Genomic DNA, 24,915 nt, shown 5'->3' on the forward strand with positions numbered 1-24,915 from the left:
GAGGAGAGGCTGAGGGAGCTGGGGGTGTTTAGCCTGGAGAAGAGGAGGCTCAGGGGTGACCTCATTGCTGTCTACAGCTACCTGGAGGGAGGTTGTAGCCAGGTGGGGGTTGGCCTCTTCTCCCAGGCAACCAGCAACAGAACAAGGGGACACAGTCTCAAGTTGTGCCGGGGAAAGTCTAGGCTGGATGTTAGGAGGAAGTTGTTGGCAGAGAGAGTGATTGGCATTGGAATGGGCTGCCCAGGGAGGTGGTGGAGGCACCGTCCCTGGAGGTGTTGAAGCAAAGCCTGGATGAGGCACTTAGTGCCATGGTCTGGTTGACTGGCTAGGGCTGGGTGCTAGGTTGGACTGGATGATCGTGGAGGCCTCTTCCTCCCAGAGAAAGGTTGATTCTATGATTCTATGGTATCTCTAGACCCTGCTGCTCTATCTTCATTCTTCAGATACCTCTTTGGTTGCAGTGTCCTATTGTGGCACCTGTTTACATCCCTGGTTGCTTTGCTTTCACTTAATTTCCAGCACAGCTAGTCACTTGCAAGAGGCTTTTGCAGAAAGATCCAGTGGCTGACATTCGGCCGGGCTGAGTGCCGTGGTGTTATTTTCAGGTCCTGTTTGGCACTGCTGATGGACAGGTTATTGTCATGGACTGCCATGGCCGAATGCTGGCCCACGTGCTCCTTCATGAGTCAGATGGCATCCTGAGCATGTCCTGGAACTACCCCAGCTTCCTGGTGGAGGACAGCAGCGAGAGTGACACGGACTCCGATGATTATTCCCCACCACAAGGTACTGTTGTGTGCACATCCTTTTGTTTCAGCTTTTTTAAGGTGTTCATGAAAACAAGTAAGCTGTTTCTGTGTTCCAGTGTATTTAATCTGAGTTAAATTAATAACTAAAGTAATGTAACAGTGATTGTACAATGAGAAAAGTAAACTTTATCAGCTAGAAATCATCCTGAATTTGCATGTCAGATCTGAATCACCAAACTGAGAACTGTCTTGACTGTAGTTTGGAGTCAGTCCAAAAATCTGCCTTTTCTAGAGTCATGTGTGTATCTGTCAGTATAACAAATGTATGTATTTAACAGCTAATGATAGAAAATAGTGTGATCATCTGGAAAAGTGTTAGCACCTTTTAAGAATTAGTTTTGGGTTTACTTCTGTGCCTCTGTTTTGGTAGTAGGTGAGATTTCTTACCTTAAAATAAAACAAAAAACTTCTAATTTCCTGGCAAATTTCTAAGGCAAGACAGAGAATAAAACTGAATTGTTCTGTATTGGTGGGAATTTTTTTGCTTGTTTGGGGTGGGGTTTTCTTTCTGTTTTGGTGGGGTTTGTTATTAGTTTGTTTTTTTTCTAACACTAGAATCGTAGAATTGTTTTAGTGGGAAAAGATCTCCAAGATCATTGAGTCCAGCCATTGCCCTAACACTACTATGGCCATTAAATCATGTCCCAGAGTGCTATGTTCACACGTTTCTTGAAAACCTCCAGAGACTGTGATTCCACCACTTCCCTGGGCAACCCATTCCAATGCCTGATCACTCCTCCCATAAAGAAATTTGTTCTAATATCCAATCTAAACCTTCCTGTGATGGTTTGGGTGTTCCCTGCTCCCCCCCACCCCTCCCCCCCCCCCGCACTTTGGAAATCTCCCAGACTAGACTCAGCCAACTCTGGGAATTGAATGAAGCTATTTATTTACAGCTAGCACAATATATAAGCAGATATTTACAGTATATATACAGTTATAGACAGAAATAGACAAGGGAAAAGGGAATACAGAAACACAACAGCCCTCCCAGAAACCTGAGTCCCCAGGAGAGGCTCCCAACCACCCCTTCACCTTACCCCTACCCCTCTCAACCTTACCCCAGTCCATTCCCTCTCATCCTATCACCTGATTGTGGAGAGAAGAGATCAACACTTACTACAGCCTCCTTTCAGGTAGCTGTAGAGAGATCTCCCCTCAGCCTCCCCTTCTCCAGACTAAACAACCCCAGTTCCCTCAGCCACTCCTTTTATGACTGTTTCTCCAGACCCTTCACCATCTTTGTTTCCCTTCTCTGGACATACTCCAGCACCTCAATGTCCTTCTTGTAGTGAAAGACCCAAAACTGAACACAGTATTCAAGGTGTGGCCTCACTAATGCCCAGTACAGGGGCATGATCACTTCCCTACTCCTGCTGGCTACACTATTCCTGATCCAGGCCAGGTTATTATTGGCCTTGGCAACCTGAGGACACTGCTAACTCAGGTTCAGACAGCTATCAACCAGCAATCCCAGGTCCTTTCCTGCCAGACAACTTTTCATCCACTCTGCCCCAGGAAGCTGCAGAGTACACAGATGAGAAGCTAAATGATCTGCATGCTCTAGCTCTCCCTGAGTCAGCCAGTGGGTGGACTCATTACAAGCCTACAAGCCTATTGTAATGGTTACCCAAACATAATGTGTTTTCTTTACAGCAGATGCAGTGTAAACCTTCCAAAAGGTGACAAGTCTTTGACTCACACAGATGTGTAGGAAGGACTGAAAGTTTGATAGGTTTTTCTTAGTAAATTCTATACACAGAGAGATGCTAATTACTAGACATCTTTCTCCAAAATGCTTTCCAAACAGCTTCCTTACAAGTTGAGAAAGCAATACCAGCCTTGACAGGCTCTACCATTTCTGTTGACTGAAAAGCTGATGGGGGGGCCTTGAGAAAGCACTTTCTCAGGGCCCAGCAGCATCTCCTGTCGGAAATGGTGAACAAAAAGAGTTAAACAGCAAGTGCTGTAGATGGGGATAGTGGTCTTGAAGTATTTGAACAAAGAAATTTCAGCAAATGCTGAAAAACAAGGCCAGAGGAGTAGAGACTTTGCAGAAATGTTTTTTAAAGACAAGTGTTCCGTTTGGGCTCATCTCTGCATTGGATCCTCTCATGCAGGTCACTTTTCATGCTGCTGTCTAGCTCTTAGCATTAAGAATACAGTCATTTGTCAGAGATTGATTTGTTGTCTTAGCAGTTCCTACAATGCTTCTGTATGAGTTCAGGAGGACTCATATGAAGACGTGCTTGCACATGCCCAAGCAGAAAATGTACCTAACAAATTCTTATGTGATGATACAGTTTATTGCACTAGTTTTCAACTTGGGTCCCAAGGAAGCCTTCCAAAGGACTGGTTTTAAATGTGTGGACAGCTTGGGGAGTCTACAATGGAGAAAGATTCAAAGCCATCACTGTGTAACATAATAGTATATGCATAAAACACTTTGGATATACTGCAGTAACAATTAACAAAGTCCATCCATTGGAGTTTGACAGAAGTAGACAAGCTAGCAAGCTAACCCAACTTTTCTTTTGCCCATAGATGTTACAGAAATAAGAAAGTAGAGTTTGAGGCTTGAAATGAACCAACATGAGCCAACAGTGTGCCCAGGTGGCCAAGAGAGCCTGTGGCATATTGGCCTGCATCAGGAATGGTGTGGTCAGCAGGAGCAGGGAGGTCATTCTGCCCCTGTACTCTGCACTGGTTAGACCACACCTTGAGTCCTGTGTTCAGTTCTGGGCCCCCCAGTTTAGGAGGGACATTGAGATGCTTGAGCGTGTCCAGAGAAGGGCGACGAGGCTGGGGAGAGGCCTTGAGCACAGCCCTACGAGGAGAGGCTGAGGGAGCTGGGATTGGTTAGCCTGGAGAAGAGGAGGCTCAGGGGAGACCTTATTGCTGTCTGCAACTACCTGAGGGGAGGTTGTGGCCAGGAGGAGGTTGCTCTCTTCTCTCAGGTGGCCAGCACCAGAACAAGAGGACACAGCCTCAGGCTGCACCAGGGGAAATTTAGGCTGGAGGTGAGGAGAAAGTTCTTCCCTGAGAGAGTCATTGGACACTGGAATGGGCTGCCTGGGGAGGTGGTGGAGTCGCCGTCCCTGGAGCTGTTCAAGGCAGGATTGGACGTGGCACTTGGTGCCATGGTCTAGCCTTGAGCTCTGTGGTAAAGGGTTGGACTTGATGATCTGTGAGGTCTCTTCCAACCTTGGTGATACTGTGAAATTACACCTGATGGCAGTAGGCTGAAGTACAGTGTATGTCAGCCTGAGAGTGATTATTTCTAGTCATTTGCCTCTTGCTCACTCCCAGAGCATTGCTTTTGCAGATGGACCAGCTGCATATCCAGTCCCCGTGCAGAACACCAAGCCACTACTTACTGTCAGCTTCACGTCAGGAGACATCAGTTTAATGAACAACTATGACGACTTGTCTCCTACTGTCATCCGCTCAGGGTTGAAAGGTACGAAAGAAGCTCATTCACCCTCTTCCTGTGCTCTGTTTTTCATGCCTTTTACGTGATGTGTCTGTAGGCTATGTGTTTTTGGTTGTGTCACCCAGCCTAGAAGCACTCGGGCATGTTGCTGCCGTTTCCAGCAGTGACACCTGCTGGTGGAAGAGCAGGACTGGGCTGGTAGTGTTGCTGTGTTTGAAAAAACGCTTCCATTTTTGAGATGGTGTTTTTATGGCAGTTTTGTAGAGTAGTTGGTCTGTTTGCTGGTTTTCAGCTGAATGTGCTAATATGTTTATGCTTGTGTGATTGCCTCTGCTGTGTGACACTTGCTTTGCATCTTTAATTCTCAAGGTCTTCTCCCATGCTTTTAGTAACCAGGTGTGAAGCACAGTGCTGCTTTGAGTCTCACAAAGAGTGAAAACTTGCTAAAATTATTAATTATCAAGAGGCAGGTCCAAGAGAAGGAAAAATTCACTGAATTAATATGTGTCTTGCAAAGTGATGGGCATGAATGTTTGTACAATCAGCATTCCATGTTAAATCTTACATTCATATTGAAATCACTTACTAAGAGAAAAGTCCCTCATTTTGCCATCATAATTTATGGTGCTTTGTCTGCAGAGGTGGTTTAATTCACTATAGCACGTACTTAAATATAGGTTACATTTATTCTTTCTCATCTCCCCAGGTAAATTAATTTTATACTAGATGAAAAAAACAATATTGAGCTGTTAGAGCAGATTTAGCTGTTTGGTAGCATTGGCACCCAGCCCAAATTACATGAGCCCAAAAGTTTTGGGGTGATCTACTATGGAGGATAATCCTAAGAGGCAAAACAATCACTGTTGAGGGCTTTTTTTTTTCCATGCCTGCTTCCACCTGTGCCAACACAAGAAGTGTGACTGGCAAAATGTAGCATGGTGAGGCAACCCTGTGATCCAGAAGACTTTAGACAAAAAGATGCCTACAGGATGGAAAACTGGAATCAGTTTAGAGAAGCTCTTGTGATATTCACCAATAGGTCTACCTAGAATCTGTACAGTATTACAGTAATTAGAGTAGTCAATAGTCTTGAGTTACCATTTAGTCTGGCTTTTGGCTGGAGAAACAAACCTCATCTTATTCTCTGTTCAGAGCTGCAGGCCTCTCTTGCAGAAGATGTATGTCCTGTCTTCTTCCCCCCATTGACTTTCTCTAATGAAGAAAAGATCCCATAATTACCTCACCCTCCTCTAGCAAAATATTAATGTGCACACTAAAATAGAAATGTTTTTATGAATTGTACATTTGACCCCATAATAATTTTCATCAGTAGACAAAGATTGTGCAACATCTTGCTAGACTGGGAGTGTGTGTGAGACAGAGAAAGATGATTGAGATATCACTGTTGTTTTGAAGTACAGTAGGGTGGAAAGTATTTTACATATGTACACATTTTCTGCTTTCTCTTACCAGTTTTTTTTTCAAATGACAGTAATTTTACTGAGTTTTGTCACATGCAAGAATATACAAAATTATCTAACTCACTGCTTGCATCCTCTCCAGCCACTTGGTATTCTGCTGCGTGTGGATGGTCTTCAGTATTGTCTGCAAGTCTTAACTCCTGTTTTTGTTTCAATTCTCAAAGTATTGCTTTGTGGTCCCTGCAGCAGATAGGGTCTCCACACCATGTCTTTATGAGCTGCTGTAGGCTGCTCTGTATTTTCAAAGCCAATAACTGTAAAACTATTTCAAGCAATGACAATATATTTCTGCCATTCTGCTACCTTTGTATAGCTGCCATTTTATTTGCAAACATTAGGTTAAATTGATACAGAGAAACTTTTGCTGTTGGTTGAGAATTTGATTGGCCAAATACAAGTTCTGATCCAGCTTGAACACTCCTAGAATTTCTGTCAGCTTTAGTGGAGGTCCTGAACTCTTCAGTTTTATCCTTTCTCTTTTTCACACTTGCTAGCTCTGTGATTCTCAGTGCTCTGGTACTTGCAGCACTGCTGAACTACACCTACTAGTTAGAATCATAGAATCATAGAATCAGCCAGGTTGGAAGAGACCTCCAAGATCATCGAGTCCAACCTAGCACCCAGCCCTAGCCAGTCAACTAGACCATGGCACTAAGTGCCTCATCCAGGCTTTTCTTGAACACCCCTAGGGACGGTGCCTCCACCACCTCCCTGGGCAGCCCATTCCAATGGGAAATCACTCTCTCTGTGAAGAATCACTCTCTCTGTATCAGTTAGCTACAACTACAGCCTGCAGAGCTACCATTTAGAGTGCTCTTTATCCAAGGTTTGCTGCTACCACATGCCTGTAGTGGCTGGCAAGTAGTTTTGAGGGATAGCTCTTATCCAGTGATTTACCTGCAGGTGGTTACCACACTGCTGCCATCTGATCTTTAATTTCTGTGCTTGCACTGAAACCTTGTTACCAGTTGAGCTATTTCACATCAAGGTTCAGTAGTTGTTGGAGACCCTGTGGTACTGCAGGTGCGCTGCAGAGGCATGCTGGAAATGCTGCAGCTCATGTCCACCCTTTTGCCTTTGCAGCAGTCTAATTTTAGGAGCTTTGTCAGAGAGAAACTACTGAACACAATAATCACCCCTCCTTCTGTTGATATGGGGATTGACTTAAGTTTTACCTGAAGTCGTTTTTCCAAAGGAGACCTTTTTTTTTTGCTTTGGTAGTTGTGTAGTTAATTCAGTTACCAAAAGTGGAGTTGATTAGCTTGCCTCATTGATTTCTAACCTGCCTATCATTATGCTCTGTGAGAAAGATGAATTAAATCCCATTCTAGATTACTTTAGGTGCTGAGGACTAACAGAAAAGAAAGGGGTATACAATGCCTAGCTGTGGAAAAAATATCTCAAGAACAGGCATCTTGCCTCTGGTATGTACAGAAGTGTAATTCCCTTGAGAAATACCAGAAAGCTGAAATAATAGAAAACCATTTAAAATTGCACATAGAAGTCCTTAAAAATGACAAGCTGACAACTTGAAACAATTTTGAGATCCTTCCTGCCAGCTCTCATTTCTCTTCTGCTTCTTCATTTGAAGACAGCTTCTCGCCCACAAATGTCTTCAAAAGGTTCTTGACAGATTGAGCATTCCAGAGCACAAAAGTTTTGTCTTCACTTTGTCTCAACACAAGAAAGCTGCCTTTCACCTCTGGTTTAAGAGTTAATAGGTCTACAATCTAGCTCAGTGTTCCTTGCACAAGCAAGTCTGGCTCTGAAACATAAACAGAAATGCAAAATACTGTATTAGTGCTCTTCTTGAAGTGTTACAAAGAGCTAGAGAATTTAGGAGTTTGGAATTAGCATTCCCAAATGAAGCTGGAGGCGTTATGGTGAGGTGCCTGCAGGAGAAGCAGCTGATATGTATATCCATATGCATGCATATGAGAGACTGAGCAATCCCTATGTGGTTCTGACAAACTCCTGCTAGACAGACAAGTAGATTTTCACAAATTAGATGTCAAAAGGAAACCTATGACAGGGAGACTATATGCATTTACAGATAAAAATCCAGAAGTCTTTCTAACTTGAGGTTATACTAAATTACAAACCTACTTTGAATTATGCTGTTAGGTTCACAGCCAGCAACAACATGAGGCATTGCCAGACACACTGCTTTTTTTGCACTGTAGGCTTTTTGAAACAAATACTCTTTGCTGCTCTCTTAGTGAGATTATTTATCTGTGTATTAACTTGATTCCACTTACTCTGAAGTTGTTCATAGCATAGGATCTTCCACATCAGTTTTAACATCTCTAATAAATTCTTTGCCTCAGCTACTTAGGAGCAACCACTCATTATATTCTGGACTTATCACAGAGAGAGAGATACAAATGAGCTTTACACATTTTTACAGTCTACAAATTAAGACATTAGCAGAAGTATGTATGTATCTTATTTGCTACCATTTCAATTAAAGGATTTTAGGTTTCTAGGTACTTAAGGAACTTCTGAGAGCATGATTTAGCTGGTGAGGTGATTTTTCTGCATCTGCGAATGCTCTTCTGCTAATTCTAGCCAGTGATTATTGCAAACTGTCTTTGTGATTTCAGATGTGGTGGTACAGTGGTGTACACAGGGAGACCTACTTGCAGTAGCAGGCATGGAGAAGCAAAGCCAGCTGGTTGACCTCAGCAATGGTTCCCTATTAAAAAGTGCACTTGTCAAGTTCTACAATGTGCGCGGGGAACATATCTACACTCTGGAGACACCTGTGCAGGTAGGACGTATATTTTAAGTCATCTTCTTCTCAATGATTTGATGACTTTTTTCCTATGTTACCTCATTAGTATAGACCTGCAACATAAAAATGGATGCAAAAAGTCCCAAACACATTCTAAAGTATAATATAGATAAAACTGCGCTGTAAATAACTTGCTTGCATCAAGGTAGACATCCAAGAGCCCACCTGGTTCTGAGGCTCATATAATGAGATGCAGTTTGTTTCTCCAGATTGTTTGGCCATGAACAGACAATGTAGGTAAAATAAATTCTGTAGTTTTTATAGATAAGTGACTGAAGAAATAAAGCTAGCTAACTTGCTTGATAATGAAGCAGAGCCAAGAGCTAGACAAAAAGTATTTTCCATGTCCAGCCTAATAACTACAAGCTCAGTCTCTCTTCACCATCACTGTAATTTTCTAACATACAACCAGTTGATCCAATACAGTACTTCACTTTTTATGGCATCAGATGGAGGAAGATACATCAGAAAGACTTGTTTCTGTTTCTACTTCCTGTACAGACTTCCACTGTAACCTTGGTCGTGTTACTTGGCAAGTAAATGTTAACACAAGGTATATGTGCTACTTAGGAGCACAACACACCTCATAAGTCTTTGCTGGTATTTCAGAATCCAGCTGAATGTCTCTCTACAGTTTACTTCATTTTCTGCAGACTAGGAGTGACTTCATTCTGATTTCTGACTGTTACTAGTGAAAATTAATTTGTAATGTCTTTGAAATCTAAAAGTGAAGACAAATGCTATTTTGCTGAACTATGTTTAATGATTATACCATTTATTATCATTTATTTTTCAGTATCATGATCGGGGATGGATACCAAAAGGATGATGTAGTAAACCAGCTGCTAAGCTTCTGTGTTTGCATATATTTAGCATTAACTTATGCTTATTAACATCAGCACTCTAATTTAGATAGAATTCTTTAGTGTTGTAATGTATAAAATAATGGTCTCTAAAATCAACCTAAATATGTACAATGATGTCTGATGCTGATTTAGAATCCATACACAGAGCTTTATTGTCTTAAATATAGCCCTTTCCTCCCTAGATGAGTTCTAGAGAAAACAATGTTGCTTATTCCCAGACCAGGAAAAAAGCAAACTTTGTTCTGTTCCTTCAGTACCAGGATACAGCATTGGCTATAGAACCTGGTATAACACTGGTGTCAAGCTGGGACATTGTGGTTTGAGCATCAGAACTGGTTGGGTCAGGTTGCTTTAAGATGTGTGTGCAGGATCTTCTCTTAATGCTGTGTTCCCAGTAACCTCAAATTCTCCTTCATTTAAATACTTTCATTCCATTTAGTTCTCCTTACATAGCTTCAACTTTTCATATTTTCAGTTCTTCTCCACTTAATCAGCTGGGAAAAAGAACATTTTAAGGCTGACATGAGGGCTAATTATTCTGCCACTATATGAGTACTTAGAGGGCAGCTGAACAGGTAACTGCCTTGTCATAATGAAAACCATAGAATCATCATAGAATCATAGAATCAACCAGGTTGGAAGAGACCTCCAAGATCATCCAGTCCAACCTAGCACCCAGCCCTAGCCAGTCAACTAGACCATGGCACCGAGTGCCTCATACAGGCTTTTCTTGAACACCTCCAGGGATGGTGTCTTCACCACCTCCCTGGGCAGCCCATTCCAGTGGGCTAACATGAGCCTCTCTGCTCCTTTCAGCTGCTAATTTTCACTGAAGTTGCAGCATTTTAATATCATGAAGATTTCTTCCTCTGTTTTCAACTTTTGATGAAAAGCCAACAGCTTTAGAAACTAAGCCAGGCTGGAAGTGAAGGATAGCAGGGGCAGGGAACATCATGATCATGGAATCTCATTTCCTTGGGAAACCAGGGTGAAAGTAACATTCAAACAGATACATTTATTTTTATTTAAGTACTGTGTGCATAAACCTGCCTAACATTAGAGCTGCTCCTCTTACTAGGTGGTGTTTATTCTCTTTCTTTAGTGCACTTCAATTCATATTTACTCAGATGCAGGGGGAAGTGAAAGGTCTTTCAGAGGGACACCTTTGTCAGCTCATGTTAAGAACATTATGCTTCTGTGTATTTGAATGCTTGTCTAGCAGTATCACCAACTATATCAGTCTTAAGTATTTGGGTTACTACCGTAATGAGATAAAATACCACCCTTGCAACAAAATTGCTGGTAACTTCTGTGCCTCTGCTCCAACGATGAAACAGTGAGTCAGTGGTCCCAGGAATTTGTCTGATGGCAAATTCATCAAGGTAAATTAATTAGTTCTCTGTGCCATGACAGTCAGTCTTGGAATGAGATTTTATAAAATCCAACACTGGCAATTATAAAATAATGTGTAAAAAAATAATAATCAAACTCTTTTGCTAAAACTGCTTCTTCTGAAACAAGCAAATGTGTGACTGGAAAAGTACATTTATTCTAAATGAACATTGTTCTGAGTATAAAGGTCAAAAAAGCAATACAGCAACAAACAAAAGCTAGTGGATTACAGGTGCAAAACTATACTCTGTCCCAATGCCTTGATAAATCAGACACCAAAAAAAATATTACTATAATATATTGAAGTGGGTTTGTTTCTATTGTCTGTCCTGTCCTTGGTAGGGTATTCAAGAAACAAGAGATTTGATTGTTTACATCATGCTTGGTCTAAAACAGATGTTACCTAACATGAAGTCACTACAAACCCCAAGGTAGAATAGCTTTGGGTACTTCAAATTACTCATTTTGATGATGACTGCTGTCATGGATCCTTTCAAAATGTTTTCTATGACAACTTCTCCAGCTTTAGTGTGGGTTGGTCATCCTCTCATTTGGTTAACTCTCTTAAACTCTTGCCTTCAGTGTAGGATTTTAATATTTCATAAAGTTGGTTTGCTGACTGTAAACCCCTAGATGATCAGGAAGTCACATTTCATAGAATCATAGAATCAACCAGGTTGGAAGAGACCTCCAAGATCATCCAGTCCAACCTAGCACCCAGCCCTAGCCAGTCAGCTAGACCATGGCACCAAGTGCCTCATCCAGTCTTTTCTTGAACATGTCCAGGGAGGGTGCCTCCACCACCTCCCTGGGCAGATTTCCATTCCAATGGGAAATCACTCTCTCTGGGAAGAACTTCCTCCTAACATCCAGCCTATTGTTTAGAAATATCCAAATTAATGCAGTAGCTTTGCATGAAAAACAGCATACATAAATAGAGTAGTAGTTAGCATAGTGTAGCAGACTCTCTTGTTCCCTGCTGTGTGGCTGCAGCCTGCTGTCATGACCATACTGCAAAAATGCACTTGCAGAATATAGTGGAAAAAGCTGAAAAATTATCACTAAGAATAGAATGAAATTGGTTTGAAGCTTGAGAGAATTATGAAGAAGTTTCATAAGAGGCTTCAGAAAGTGACATCAGACTTTTGTCTTCTGAGAAGCAGTTCTGGGTCCCTACTGTGTTTCCAAAAGGTTGATATTGGTTATTTATTCTATACAAAGAACATATGGGATGTTGATCACCTCATCTGTAGCTGTTCCAAAATACACTATCAATTTTTGTAAAACTTAGCTCTTCCTATGCTCACTGTTGTGTATATGACCCTAATGTACCAAAAATATACCCAGTTACAGTACCACAGCATCACAGTATCACCAAGGTTGGAAGAGACCTCACAGATCATCAAGTCCAACCCTTTACCACAGAGCTCAAGGCTAGACCATGGCACCAAGTGCCACGTCCAAGTGCCAGTTCTTTCAGTTGGCAGTTTTTTTTCCCAGTCCTGCTTTTTCAACATCTAAAAATCCAATGATAACAGGAGGCTGCCCTACTGGCACTAATTTTTTTTTTTTTGACTGAAAAGAACATTAATTTTTTACACTGTTTGTGAAGTGCTCACAACTTTTCCCCGGCATCAAGCAGGGATGAGAATAATTAACTGATTTGCAGTCTTGCTAAAATTCTTTACTAGAAGTGCTGCAACCTAGTTCTGTCACATCAGAAGTTCTTATCTCATGTACAGGCAGGTCTTTATTATATCATCTAGCCATGCTGCTGTCACTTCTGAGTAGATACATCTGCTTCATATTTTCCCATTTGAGTGTCTTAGAGGATCACTTCAAAACTATCTTTAACTGCTGACTTTAAGAAACCTTCCTTTTTTTTCCTAATAGCTCAAAGTTGTGGCTTGTATTTTGCTTGTTTCCTTGATTTTTATCTTTTTTTATATGTCCAGAGAGAACCAAGGCACACAGGAACATGGATTTTGAAACCCTGATGCTGCTCTTCTCTATACACCCATAATTCTACAGTAAATTTACATTAGTTTATGATTTATGCATCAGGAATGGTGTGGTCAGCAGGAGCAGGGAGGTCATTCTGCCCCTGTACTCTGCACTGGTTAGACCACACCTTGAGTGCTGTGTTCAGTTCTGGGCCCCCCAGTTTAGGAGGGACATTGAGATGCTTGAGCGTGTCCAGAGAAGGGCGACGAGGCTGGGGAGAGGCCTTGAGCACAGCCCTACGAGGACAGGCTGAGGGAGCTGGGATTGGTTAGCCTGGAGAAGAGGAGGCTCAGGGGAGACCTTATTGCTGTCTACAACTACCTGAGGGGAGGTTGTGGCCAGGAGGAGGTTGCTCTCTTCTCTCAGGTGGCCAGCACCAGAACAAGAGGTCACAGCCTCAGGCTGCGCCAGGGGAGATTTAGGCTGGAGGTGAGGAGAAAGTTCTTCCCTGAGAGAGTCATTGGACACTGGAATGGGCTGCCCGGGGAGGTGGTGGAGTCGCCATCCCTGGAGCTGTTCAAGGCAGGACTGGACGTGGCACTTGGTGCCATGGTCTGGTCTTGAGCTCTGTGGTAAAGGGTTGGACTTGATGATCTGTGAGGTCTCTTCCAACCTTGGTGATACTGTGATTTATCCCACTGTGTAGCCAGTGTAAGAGCAGATTAAACCTCAAGTGCAATGAATGATCAGAGTAAATCAAGCCCCATGTGTTCCAGAATCAGCTGTATACACAACAAAATCAGACACAGAAAAACTAGTCACATTTTTATCAGTGTAGTATTTGTAAACTCCAGTTCAAAGTGGTGTACCAAAGGCTTCATCTTTATGGGAAAGGTTTCCAGGACTCTTTGAGAAGAAGACTCACTTGGTTTAAATCTGCTACTGTTAGCAGCATCTTTCACAGCATTTCATGAACTGTTTCTCTGCTAGAAATGTCTCAGCCTCTGAATAGACAGATTTAAGATAGTGTGGTCCTGCAGAAACCTGCTATTTTATTAAAGCCTGAGTTGAAGGGTGCAGTTCTAGGTTAAATGCAGACTGGAAATGGGAGATACTTTTCTAAGCAAAACTTTTTGTGTTAAATTGGTATCTCATCATTCACAGAATCACAGAATCAATCAGGGTGGAAGAGACCTCCAAGATCATCCAGTCCAACCTAGCACCCAGTCCTGTCCAATCAACCAGACCATGGCACTAAGTGCCTCAGCCAGGCTTTTTTTGAACACCTCCAGGGATGGCAACTCCACCACCTCCCTGGGCAGCCCATTCCAATGCCAATCACTCTCTCTGCCAACAACTTCCTCCTAACATTCAGCCTAGACCTCCGCTGGCACAGCTTGAGGCTGTGTCCCCTTGTTCTGTTGCTGTTGCCTCAGAGCAGAGCCCAACCCCACCTTGCTACAGCCTCCCTTCAGGTAGCTGTAGACAGCTCATTGCTGCTCTGCCCTGAGCCTTCTCTTCTCCAGGCTAAACAACCCCAGCTCCCTTAGCCTGTCCTCACAGGGCTGTGCTCCAGGCCCCTCACCAGCCTTGGTGCCCTTCTCTAGACACTTTCCAGCACCTCCACATCTTTCTTGAAGAGCCCAGAACTGGACACAGTACTCAAGGTGTGGCCTGACCAGTGTTGAGTACAGAGGAAGAATAACCTTCCTTGTCCTGCTGGCCACACTGTTCCTGAGCCAGGGCAGGATGCACACTGCTGGCTCATGTTCAGCTACTATCTATCAGCACCCCCAGGTCTCTCTCACCCCAAAACCCTGTAGAATCAGAGACAATATAGGAAACATCTGCAAATTGAGTTTGCTACATAAAACATCATATAAGACCACAGCAATTTCTGACCACATTATAATCTTTATTGCTTTTGTTACCATCAATTCTTACTTGTTAATATTCCCACTGTCAATTTGGGGAACAAAAGAATGAAGTTGCATTACTACCCAGCAGCCATCCATGAATGTTGCAGCAGTGTAGAGATGTGCACATAGAGTTCACAAAAGCTGAGTGTATCCTGAAACTATTGCACCTTTCAGCTTTTCTCTGAGAAAACCAGAGGGAAAGCTCTGTGTCTCCACATCAGCAGTGTACAATAAGAGCAAGCAAGCAACTATTACTAAATACTATTTAGCAGTTGGATTCTTTCTCCTGGGAAAAATCCTGCTTGTTGCTGGGCTTTCTGCCCAGGAATACCATCTTTATTTCATTACCAGTGGGACTTCACGTGCCAGCAGACAAGGGATTAGTGCAAGCAGCAGGCAGGGCCCCACAGCTCAAGATTTCTCAGCTCAAAGGAGACAGTAAGAATCAGAATAAACAATGTTTTCATGGACTGAACTGCATACAAGTGAGGAAAGGTACATAAATTATGTTCTCACCTGTAAGAGAGACAGATGAGTGACTGATAAGAAGTAACCACAGAGCTTGAGTAGGAGTATCCATTCCCATGTGCCTTCCTGAGAGAAGTTGACATCCCATCTGAGGATACAGATTTGAGTAAATGTGCTTGACATTCAAGCCCACTCTGGAGGAAAAAAATGGCAAAACAGCTCATTGTTGGTCACCTTTTGAGATGTGTTTTCAGTCAATTCTGAGATGGGTTTTCAGTCATGGGACACAGCCTTAGAGGGAGAGAGAGTTTGAGGACAGATAGACCATATTCAAGGATCACCTTCTCTGTGTCCAGAAGCACGGTTCACAGACAAAAAGAAAGGCAGGTAAGAATGTTAGGAGACCTTCCTAGATGAGTAAGGAGATCCTAGATACACTTTCACGTGGAAAGAAACTGTGAAAGGAGTGGAAGAAAGGACAGCTAGAATGGGGGTCATATAAGGAAGCTGTCTGAGCAGCAAGAGACCTGGATGAAAAGGCTAAAACTCAGTTAGAATGAAAGGACATTGTAGCCAGGTGGGGGGTGGCCTCTTCACCCAGGCAACCAGCAATAGAACAAGGGGACACAGTCTCAAGCTGTGCTGGGGTAGGTATAGGCTGGATGTTAGGAGGAAGTTGTTGGCAGAGAGAGTGATTGGCATTGGAATGGGCTGCCCAGGGAGGTGGTGGAGTCACCATCCCTGGAGGCCTTCAAGAAGAGACTGGCTGAGGCACTTAGTGCCATGGTCTGGTTGATTGGTTAGGGCTGGGTGCTAGGTTGGACTGGATGATCTTGGAGGTCTCTTCCAACCTGTTTGATTCTATGATTCTATGAAATCTAGCCAGGGAGATCAAGGGGAACAGCAAAAGTTTCTCTAAGTATATCAGTGACAAACAGAGGACGAGGGAAGGTGTGGGCCCACCTAGAAAGGAAAGAGGAGAAGTGGTGGCAAGTGCCCTGGAGAAGGATGGGGTTTTCAGTGACTTCTTTACCTCAGTCTTCACTTGGCAAGGGCTCCAGCCACACTCCTGAAATGACAGAAGATAATGGCAGGGGCTGGAAGAAAGAACTGTCCATTGTGAGTGAAGATCAGGTTGGTGAACATCTGCAGAACTAGAGTGTGTACAGATCCATAGGACCTGACAAGATACACCCAGGGGTGCTGAGAGGACTGTCAGAGGAGGTCACTAAACCACTCTCTATTCTGTTCCAACAGTCATGTCAGTCTGGTGAAGTCCCCACTGACTGGAAAAGGGGAAACACAAACCCCATTTGCAAAAAGGGAAATAAGGAAGATCCAGGGAACTATAGGCCAGTCAGGCTCACCTCTGTGCCCGGTAAGATTATGGAGCAGATCCTCCTGGAGGCACTGCTGAGGCAGGAAAATAAAGAAGAGGTGATTTGGTACAACCAACAGGTGCAATATCTGTGTCAACAACTTCTTTCCTTTTTATGCTGTAACAGTGCAAATAAGTGGATGCATTGTGAGGAGCAGTACTTTTGTGTTGGACATTGGAGTTCAATTGTTTCTTCTTATAGTGTGGAAGGAAAGCCATGGCCAGCTGATTACTAACTTGCTGCTGTAATCGATTCATATCCCTTGTCCTTCAAGAGAAAGAGTGGGAAGTGTAATTATTGAAAGATATTATTGGAGCAGTTCATTTAAGGTCACAAGTAGCATTTGGGTGATCATTATTTCTCTCTGTCTTAAGGACAGGCTGAATCTCATCTTAAATCTTAGCCCTTCACAGTAAATAAAGTGTTGCTGGACATTAAGGTTGAGGAGGACTGGAGAACTGGCCATTCCATAGAAAAGGAAGGCAAGGTGTGCCTAGTGAATCAGTAAGAAACCATTATGCTACAAGAGCTCTTTGGTAAGAGTGAAAATATTAAGATTGAAACACGAGGTGTGTTGGGAGACTAAATGTACAAAAGTAGGAGTAGAAATGTCAGGATTTACAAACAGTACAACCCTGGTAGTTGTTGTGTGGGTGTGGATGTATTTAAACAGGCACCCACTCACATATTGTTTACATTAAAATACATGAACAGAATAGAAGTGAATTTGGCATTCAGAAATTTAGAAGATGGTTGAACTTTGGATAAATCATGCAGCGAGCCAAAGTCTTTTAACTTCTGACTTTCTGCTTTTCCCCAGCTCCACAGTTCTTTGTTGCCAGAAGGTCCCTCCCAACATTTCAAAGCTTCAGAAAAAACCTTTCCCTTGGGAATATGTTTAAGATTGCAGAGGTTCTTGCATTGTTGCTGTCTGCATCTCTGCTGTACTCTGCATGCAGTGGTAACCTGGGGAAAGAGGGGGTTTCATCTGACTCTCTTTGGATTAACAGGCCTGCCTGGGTGTGGTATCCTGGGTCATAATACCTGCAATAGTAGACTTCATGGTAGGGCTGTCTGAGTGTGTCCTACTGAATTATGGTAGCTGGGATATTGGACTTCTCTTCTGGCATTAAACTAACTAAACATTTGCCTGCTAAGTCACATACTTGTTTGTTCCTTCACAGGATTTATAGGGGAGGTTTTGTTGAGGGAGGGTGAACAGAAGCATGTGGTTTGGATCCCACAACAGCAATCTCATAGGCAGTTCTGACCATTACAGTAGATGTGGCAGGTACTTAACTTGTGTTAGTGCCTTTTCAACTGCATTTACTTCACACACAGCTTGAACCATCTCATTACTGCCCGACAGTAGGAGGGCTGAGCCACACTCTCAAAACATGAAAATAACAGTAAGGGATACTTCATGTTATCTGTCATTAAATTTAAGGCTCTGTCCCACAGATTGTGGCTGTGACAAGCCATGTAATAATTATTGATGATGCACAAAGCATTTCTCAGTTCTTTTGAAGTTCTCCACTACAAAATGCCTCTAGCAATTACTGTGAAAATCACAAGCTTCACATATTGCTGCTTTCCATTTGCCTATCAGTCAGCCTGAAGGTTTGTACCTCTATGGAAGTGTGTGTGGTGTAATGAAAATGAGCCTTCTTCATTCCTCACACTTTAAAATCAATATTTTACTTGAATTTTAAATAGAATAAGCTGACAAGGCAGAGAAGATCTTTTATGTGCAAGAGTTTTATCTTGATGACTGACATTGATACAGTGATGTGTAGGTTCATTCTGCTTGTCCCAGTTTCTCACCTCTAAGCATCTTGAATTTGTAACTGTAGGGAAATCTTTTTTCCCCATACTAGAATAGTAATTTCTATGCTGATCTAACCCAGCTATCTGGGTACCATATTAACAGAGAGGAGTGGAGGAAAGTGATCACTGACAGTGCCTTGACTCTTATCTTCTGTAGAGTTACTTCTTGTTTGGAGCATCTTGTGAAGAGTGAAACTGCTCCAAAGAGGCCATGGTGTTTCAGTAAATAGAATTCAGAAAATAGATTAAAATCATGTTTGCTGAAATTTTTCAGTGTCACAGACTGTGAAAAGGAGAAAACCCTTCACAGGAAGGAGTAAACATTTTGTAGGTTGCTGATTACAGCCTGCTGAATAATATTCTGTGTGGAATGAGAGTTTCTTTACTATGTGTTGTTTATTTGTATAGAGATAGCGACCCTATTGAAATTCAATGCAGTACCTGTATATATGTGAATACAGATGTTTTGTGATACAGAAAGCAAGAGATGGCAGACAGATGTAGCTAACAGTCGTGAAAGGTAAAAGTAATAATGACAAGGCTGTGTGAAATCACAACAGACTGGTGCTTTACATGAAGAGAGTTTAGAGAGCAAGCACAACTCAGTATTCTCACAGGAACATTGTTCATGCAGCAGGGAATAATGTCCAAAGCAGCATTTGAGTTGTTTACTGTTGTCCTTCTTCGTGTTCAGCAGTTAGTACCAGCCACCCCTGTCACTTTCTGGTTTTGCTGTCACGAGTTGAGACAAGCAGAAGACAAAAGGCCATTCTCTGTTTTATTCCTGGTGCTCTTTCACAGCTCACTTCCTCTGCGAACAGTTCAAAAGAAACACTATGCAGCAGTAAACACAGTGTAAGACAAGAAAGCTAATTGGGTTTTGTCCACTAGTTTACTGAGTGTCTCTGGGCATGTGATGTATCTTTGCTGCTGTAAAATGTGAGCCATTGCCAGTGGGTGAGGATTGATAGATCACTGAAAAATTCATCTAAGACACAGCATCAAAAGATCCTGCTTTTTAAGACTGCATGACTTTAAAGTCACTTTTCCTATCTATAGGAGAATTTCAAATGTTCACATTCTTCTCCCTTTTTTATGAGCAATAGCATGCATTTTTAGTGTAAGACTTAAGGTGCTAAATTTATGTGACCCTTTGCTGTGCAAGTGTCTCAGAGGAAAGTACAGGCACCTTTGAATTTGTGTCCTTTTCCTCTTCATGCAGCGCCCCATTATCTCCATCTGTTGGGGTCACAGGGATTCACGCCTGCTGATGGCTTCTGGACCTGCGTTATACGTTGTCAGAGTGGAGCACAGGGTCTCCAGCCTGCAGCTGCTGTGCCAGCAGACCATTGCTAGCTGTCTGCGGGACGACAAGGATATCAGCAAACTGACCCTGCCCCCTCGGCTCTGCTCGTACCTCACCACAGCCTTTATACCAACAATCAAGGTAAAAGGAAAGAAATGTGTGCCTCACCACTGCCTTTATACCAACAGTCAAGGTGTAAGGAAAGAAATGTGTGCCTCACCACTGCCTTTATACCAACAGTCAAGGTAAAAGCAAAGAAATGTGTGCCTCACCACTGCCTTTATACCAACAGTCAAGGTAAAAGCAAAGAAATGTGTGCCTCACCACTGCCTTTATACCAACAGTCAAGGTAAAAGCAAAGAAATGTGTGCCTCACCACTGCCTTTATACCAACAGTCAAGGTAAAAGCAAAGAAATGTGTGCCTCACCACTGCCTTTATACCAACAGTCAAGGTAAAAGCAAAGAAATGTGTGCCTCACCACTGCCTTTATACCAACAGTCAAGGTAAAAGCAAAGAAATGTGTGCCTCACCACTGCCTTTATACCAACAGTCAAGGTAAAAGCAAAGAAATGTGTGCCTCACCACTGCCTTTATACCAACAGTCAAGGTGTAAGGAAAGAAATATGTGCATGTGTGAGGAAAAGGAAAAGGGTGCTTCATCTCCTCCCCATGGTGCTTCTAAGTGACAATGGAGAAATTGTAAGAGACTGTAATTACCATCATTACAGTTTTAAAAGCTTGCTTAAAGGTGATTCCTATCCTCTTCGAGTGCCCACTGATCTATTTGGTGCCTGTTAAAGTCTGAAAAGAACGCTCACACATGCTTATCTGCGTTATTCCATGGGGGGCCTTTCCAAGGTTATCCCAAAGATGAAATATGCTGATGACTCACAAAGGCTTCTGAAGAAGCTTATGCTGCTGATAGTACTATGTCACATTTATAGGAGAGATTGACAGTGATAAAACTGTTGCCTTCCTACTTGTTACACCAGTCCTTAGATTGCCAGGAAAGTTCTACTTAAGACCTGTGGCTGCCCAAATATTTCCACCAACAGTAAGTTCTTCAACCATTACTGCTCCAACAGTGCTATAGAAAAGTGAACTAGATATTATGCCTTTTCCTGCACTGTCTGCTTCACCTCTTTGTTTCATGGGCTTGCCCTCACTCACCCTGTAAACCAGTGCATTAGCTGGTAAATACCCTACACACAAACATATTTTCGTGTTGTGGATCTTTTGTGTATGTTACAGCATTTTTTAAGCCATTTTCAGGTCTTTGTTAAAACAATGCAGAGCTAGAGTAACTATTTTGGCCCAGCTTAAACAAGAACAAATTGTGCCTGTAAAATAATGATTCAACACACTTCCATTTGAGTACTGCTAATCAGGGAAATTTGTGTGACTGTGAAACATTTCATTTGCCAGAGAAGAATAATTGCCTTGCTGTAACCTAACTCCTCAGCCTCCAAAGGTGCAGAGCATGTAAAATACCAGTCTCCTCAGTTCTTTCTAGCATGCCTAGCTCTCCCCTGGATGCTTTCTGTATTGTCCCAGCACCTTCCCTGTAGCTCTCTAGGCCATGGGTGACACTTTCTTGACTGTTAGGAACAGGATGGGAGGGGAGGGGATGGGATGAAAGCAGCAGTTGCTGTAGCAAGGCGAGGAGCCATGATGAGGATCTGAAGGGCAGTGGCAGCTACATACTCCCCCCTACACTGTCAGCCTTGTCTATAGTGGCTGGTAAGGCACCATCTTCCTTGCATACATTCCTCTTTCCACTCCAGCTTGAAGACTACATTGTAGATCACTCCTCAGTCCACATCCATCTTGACAAGTTAAGGAGACTCCTTTTTCCCTTACATTTTTTTTTCTTGCAATTTCATTTGGAAAGAAACTGTTGACTTAGGCACATTAGTAGTATTTGTGTCATGCAGGCTAAATTGTGCTAGACAAAAACAGTCTAGCTTCTTTAGGACTATCTTTTCATGGATTAGTACAGTGTGCTGGCAAGTGGGGCATAGTAACCCACCCTGAGCCTTCTATTCAGCCCTCTGTGAAGATGGGTCATGTGCATGGAAGTGATATCACAGTATCACAGTATCACCAAGGTTGGAAGAGACCTCATAGATCATCAAGTCCAACCCTTTAGCACAGAGCTCAAGGCTAGACCATGGCACCAAGTGCCACGTCCAATCCTGCCTTGAACAGCTCCAGGGACGGCGACTCCACCACCTCCCCGGGCAGCCCATTCCAGTGTCCAATGACTCTCTCAGTGAAGAACTTTCTCCTCACCTCCAGCCTAAATATAAATCCATGCTTCTTCCAGAGCTGGCAGCACTGTACCACAGTGGCATAGCCTGTACCAATACTAACCAGGAATTAGAACCTGAGTCTTTAAGTTCACCTGAAGGGCCAGCAAGAGACAAGATATTCCAAGACTTAGACTTGACCACATTACCTAAGTTAAAAGATGAGTTTGCTATAGAGCTGAGACTTGAAGACAGGTTTGTTGTCCAAATCAGTGCTTTAACTACAGGGCAGATTTTCCTTTTTGATGTAACTAGTTTTCTGTGTGGAGCTGCTTTTTACCTAAATAATACAGGCATTCTGTCTTCCATGTTAGTCCTGCATAACTCAGGTGGTAATCTGTACTAATCTTGGCCTGAGCTGTGTTGGGATTAGGTCACAACAGAAAACAGACAAACAAAAACCCCACCCCAATAACCTATAGAAAACTTTCTCTTTCCTTTCTTCATTTATTTAAGCCTCCTATCCCAGATCCAAACAATATGAGAGATTTTGTCAGCTACCCAACAGCTGGCAATGAACGGCTTCACTGCACAATGAAGCGGACAGAAGATGACCCAGAGGTTGGTGGCCCATGCTATACTCTGTACCTTGAATACCTTGGGGGACTGGTGCCTATCCTGAAAGGACGTCGTATCAGCAAGCTGAGGCCAGAATTTGTCATCATGGATCCTAAAACAGATGGAAAAGCAGGTAGAATGGAATCATTGCTCTGCATAAACAATTGTTTAGAAGTACTTTACAGATTGGCTCTTAAAGAGTTAAAGATGATCTGTATATGCAACATGAAAAGGGACATCTTGTAGGTTTTTTCTGATGCAAAAAACCCTTTAGTGTGACCTCAGCTCAGGCCTCTGAAATTACAGAATCACAGAATCACTGAGGCTGGAAAAGACCTCTGAGATCATCAAGTCCAGTCTATGACCTAACACCACAACATCAGCTAAACCATGCCACCAAGTGCCACATCCAATCTTTTCTTAAAGGCCTCGAGGGATGGTGACTACACCATATCCCTGGGCAGGCCATTCCAGTGCCTAATCCCCCTTCTGTGAGGCAATGTCTCCTAATATCCAACCAAAACCTTCCCTGGCACAGCTTTAGATCATGCTCTCTTGTCTTGTCACAAGTTGCCCTGGAGAAGAGCCTGACTCTCACTTGACTACAACTTCCTTTCAGGTAGTTGTAGAGAGGTTCCCTCTAAGTCTCCTTCAGGCTAAACAAGCCCAGTTCCCTCAGCCTTTCCTCATCAGACTTTCCCTCCAACCCTCTCACCAGTCTCACTGCTCTCCTGTGGACCCACTCCAGCATCTCAGTATCTCTCCTGCAGTGAGTGGCCCAGAGCTGCACACAGTGCTCAAAGTGAGGCCTCACCAGCACGGGGACAGAATTACATCCCTAGTCCTGCTGGCCACACTATTCCTGATATAGGCCATGCTATCTTCTGTTTTGCAAAATGGAACTTCTTGTATTTTGAATAGTTTGGAATAGGTTGATAATTAGCAGAAAATATTCTTTAGTCTCAATTTTGTGGTTGATTGAATGCTATTCACCCATCTGAATCATGGTCACCTGAGTTCAAACCACTGGAAATGTGGAGTTTACACTAGGCAGGATGAAGGAATGGTTCATTTTCTCTGCACAGTTTTATCTCAGATGCTGCCTGGGGACTGGATTTATGTTTCTGATGACTGATAGTTGTAATTGATCTAAGTTTTCTGAAGCATTACTTACATTTTCTGGGGCCTGACTTGATAGATGAAATCTATGGAAACAGCTTGATTTCGACTGTGATCGACAGCTGCAACTGCTCAGACTCCAGTGACATTGAACTGAGTGATGACTGGGCAGCAAAGAAATCTCCCAAAATCAGTCGAGCTAGCAAATCACCCAAACTCCCCAGGTAATAGTTTCTTGGATATTCCTTCTTCTTTCTCCCCAGGTTTTCTTTTTGTTTGTTTGTTTAAACACTGTCTTGACACCTCATAAAATTAACAGCCACCTCCTTTGGGCAGATATGAGTCTTCTGGAGGAGTGGAATGCTCTACAGTCCATAGTTCTGGGGTGATCTAGGAGGCTGGTGTAGAGGTGGACTTTGGGGAAGGTTCTAAGGAAATGGCACCACTTCTCCCCAGTCAGGCTCAAAGGAAACTCTCCTACCACTGCCTCTGCCACATGAAAACTCTTGCTGCCATAGGATGCCCTTTGTCCTTCAGATAATCTGTGTTTTTACCTCCTCTGTGCTCAGGGTTCCTGGTCTAGTTAAAGCTTTTCATTCCTCAGAGGTATTTCCAAATTCATAAGTCAGTGCATAGATGGCATGACTAGTGCATAGGTGGCACTACTGCTGTGGTTGCCTTGCAAGGAAAGCTCCACAGACAGATCCTCCTAAATATCAGGCCAACAACCTTAATATTCACGTGTTTGCTTTCCTGCCAGCTCTTCATTATAGTCATTATGTACATAGACAGAACCCTGCACCTGCACAGAGCTTCACTGATGCCTGTGATGCTTCTTGACATCTCTCCACCAGCTTCATGTTACAGAGTTGATGCCTTCTAACTGCACCTGACTCTTTGTAAAAGACCTTGCATTGGAAGCTTGTCCTAGTATGATGCGAAGCAAATGCACCCCTCTATATGTGAGCAAGTGTTTCTGTAGTACTTGACAAAAGACCCAACAGTTCCTGAGCCTAAAACTGAAACAGCACAGGAAGATCAGCTGTCCTGCATCCCTGGTTTTCTAAGACCATACTTTTGAAATTAAACTTTTGTTAATTATTTTTTTCTACCCATGAGCTTTTTCAGGTGCTTTATTGCTCATTCGTGACCTCTTTTGTATAGTGGGAGGTAGGAATAACTTTTGGCTTAGACTAAGAGAACTGACAAAGTTTGTGGAGCCTTAGTTTGCAGTAGCAACACAGAGATCTGCCAGCTGAGGTGTCAAGTTTTCGTTTCTGGAGGCTCTGCTTGAAGTCTGCATAGCTGA

General features: G+C 42.9%; 1 protein-coding gene across 12 annotated transcripts in view; it reads left to right on the forward strand.

Annotated features, from left to right (window-relative positions):
• TULP4 (TUB like protein 4) overlaps nt 1-24,915 on the forward strand; it is a 171,008-nt gene that overhangs the window by 126,724 nt on the left and 19,369 nt on the right. For all 12 annotated transcript variants that reach the window (XR_010308009.1, XR_010308011.1, XR_010308016.1 and 9 more), the window contains 6 exons: nt 606-786; nt 4,135-4,269; nt 8,327-8,493; nt 19,535-19,759; nt 22,386-22,620; nt 23,686-23,830. Coding sequence is in view for 1 of the 12 variants with exons in the window: in XM_064169458.1 (XP_064025528.1) it covers nt 606-786; nt 4,135-4,269; nt 8,327-8,493; nt 19,535-19,759; nt 22,386-22,620; nt 23,686-23,830 (1,088 nt within the window). In the remaining 11 variants the exon portion in view is untranslated. The remainder of the gene's footprint in view (nt 1-605; nt 787-4,134; nt 4,270-8,326; nt 8,494-19,534; nt 19,760-22,385; nt 22,621-23,685; nt 23,831-24,915) is intronic.

The sequence above is a fragment of the Pogoniulus pusillus genome, chromosome 31 (genome assembly GCF_015220805.1).
Source record: "Pogoniulus pusillus isolate bPogPus1 chromosome 31, bPogPus1.pri, whole genome shotgun sequence".
NCBI classification, from domain to species: Eukaryota; Metazoa; Chordata; class Aves; order Piciformes; family Lybiidae; genus Pogoniulus; species Pogoniulus pusillus.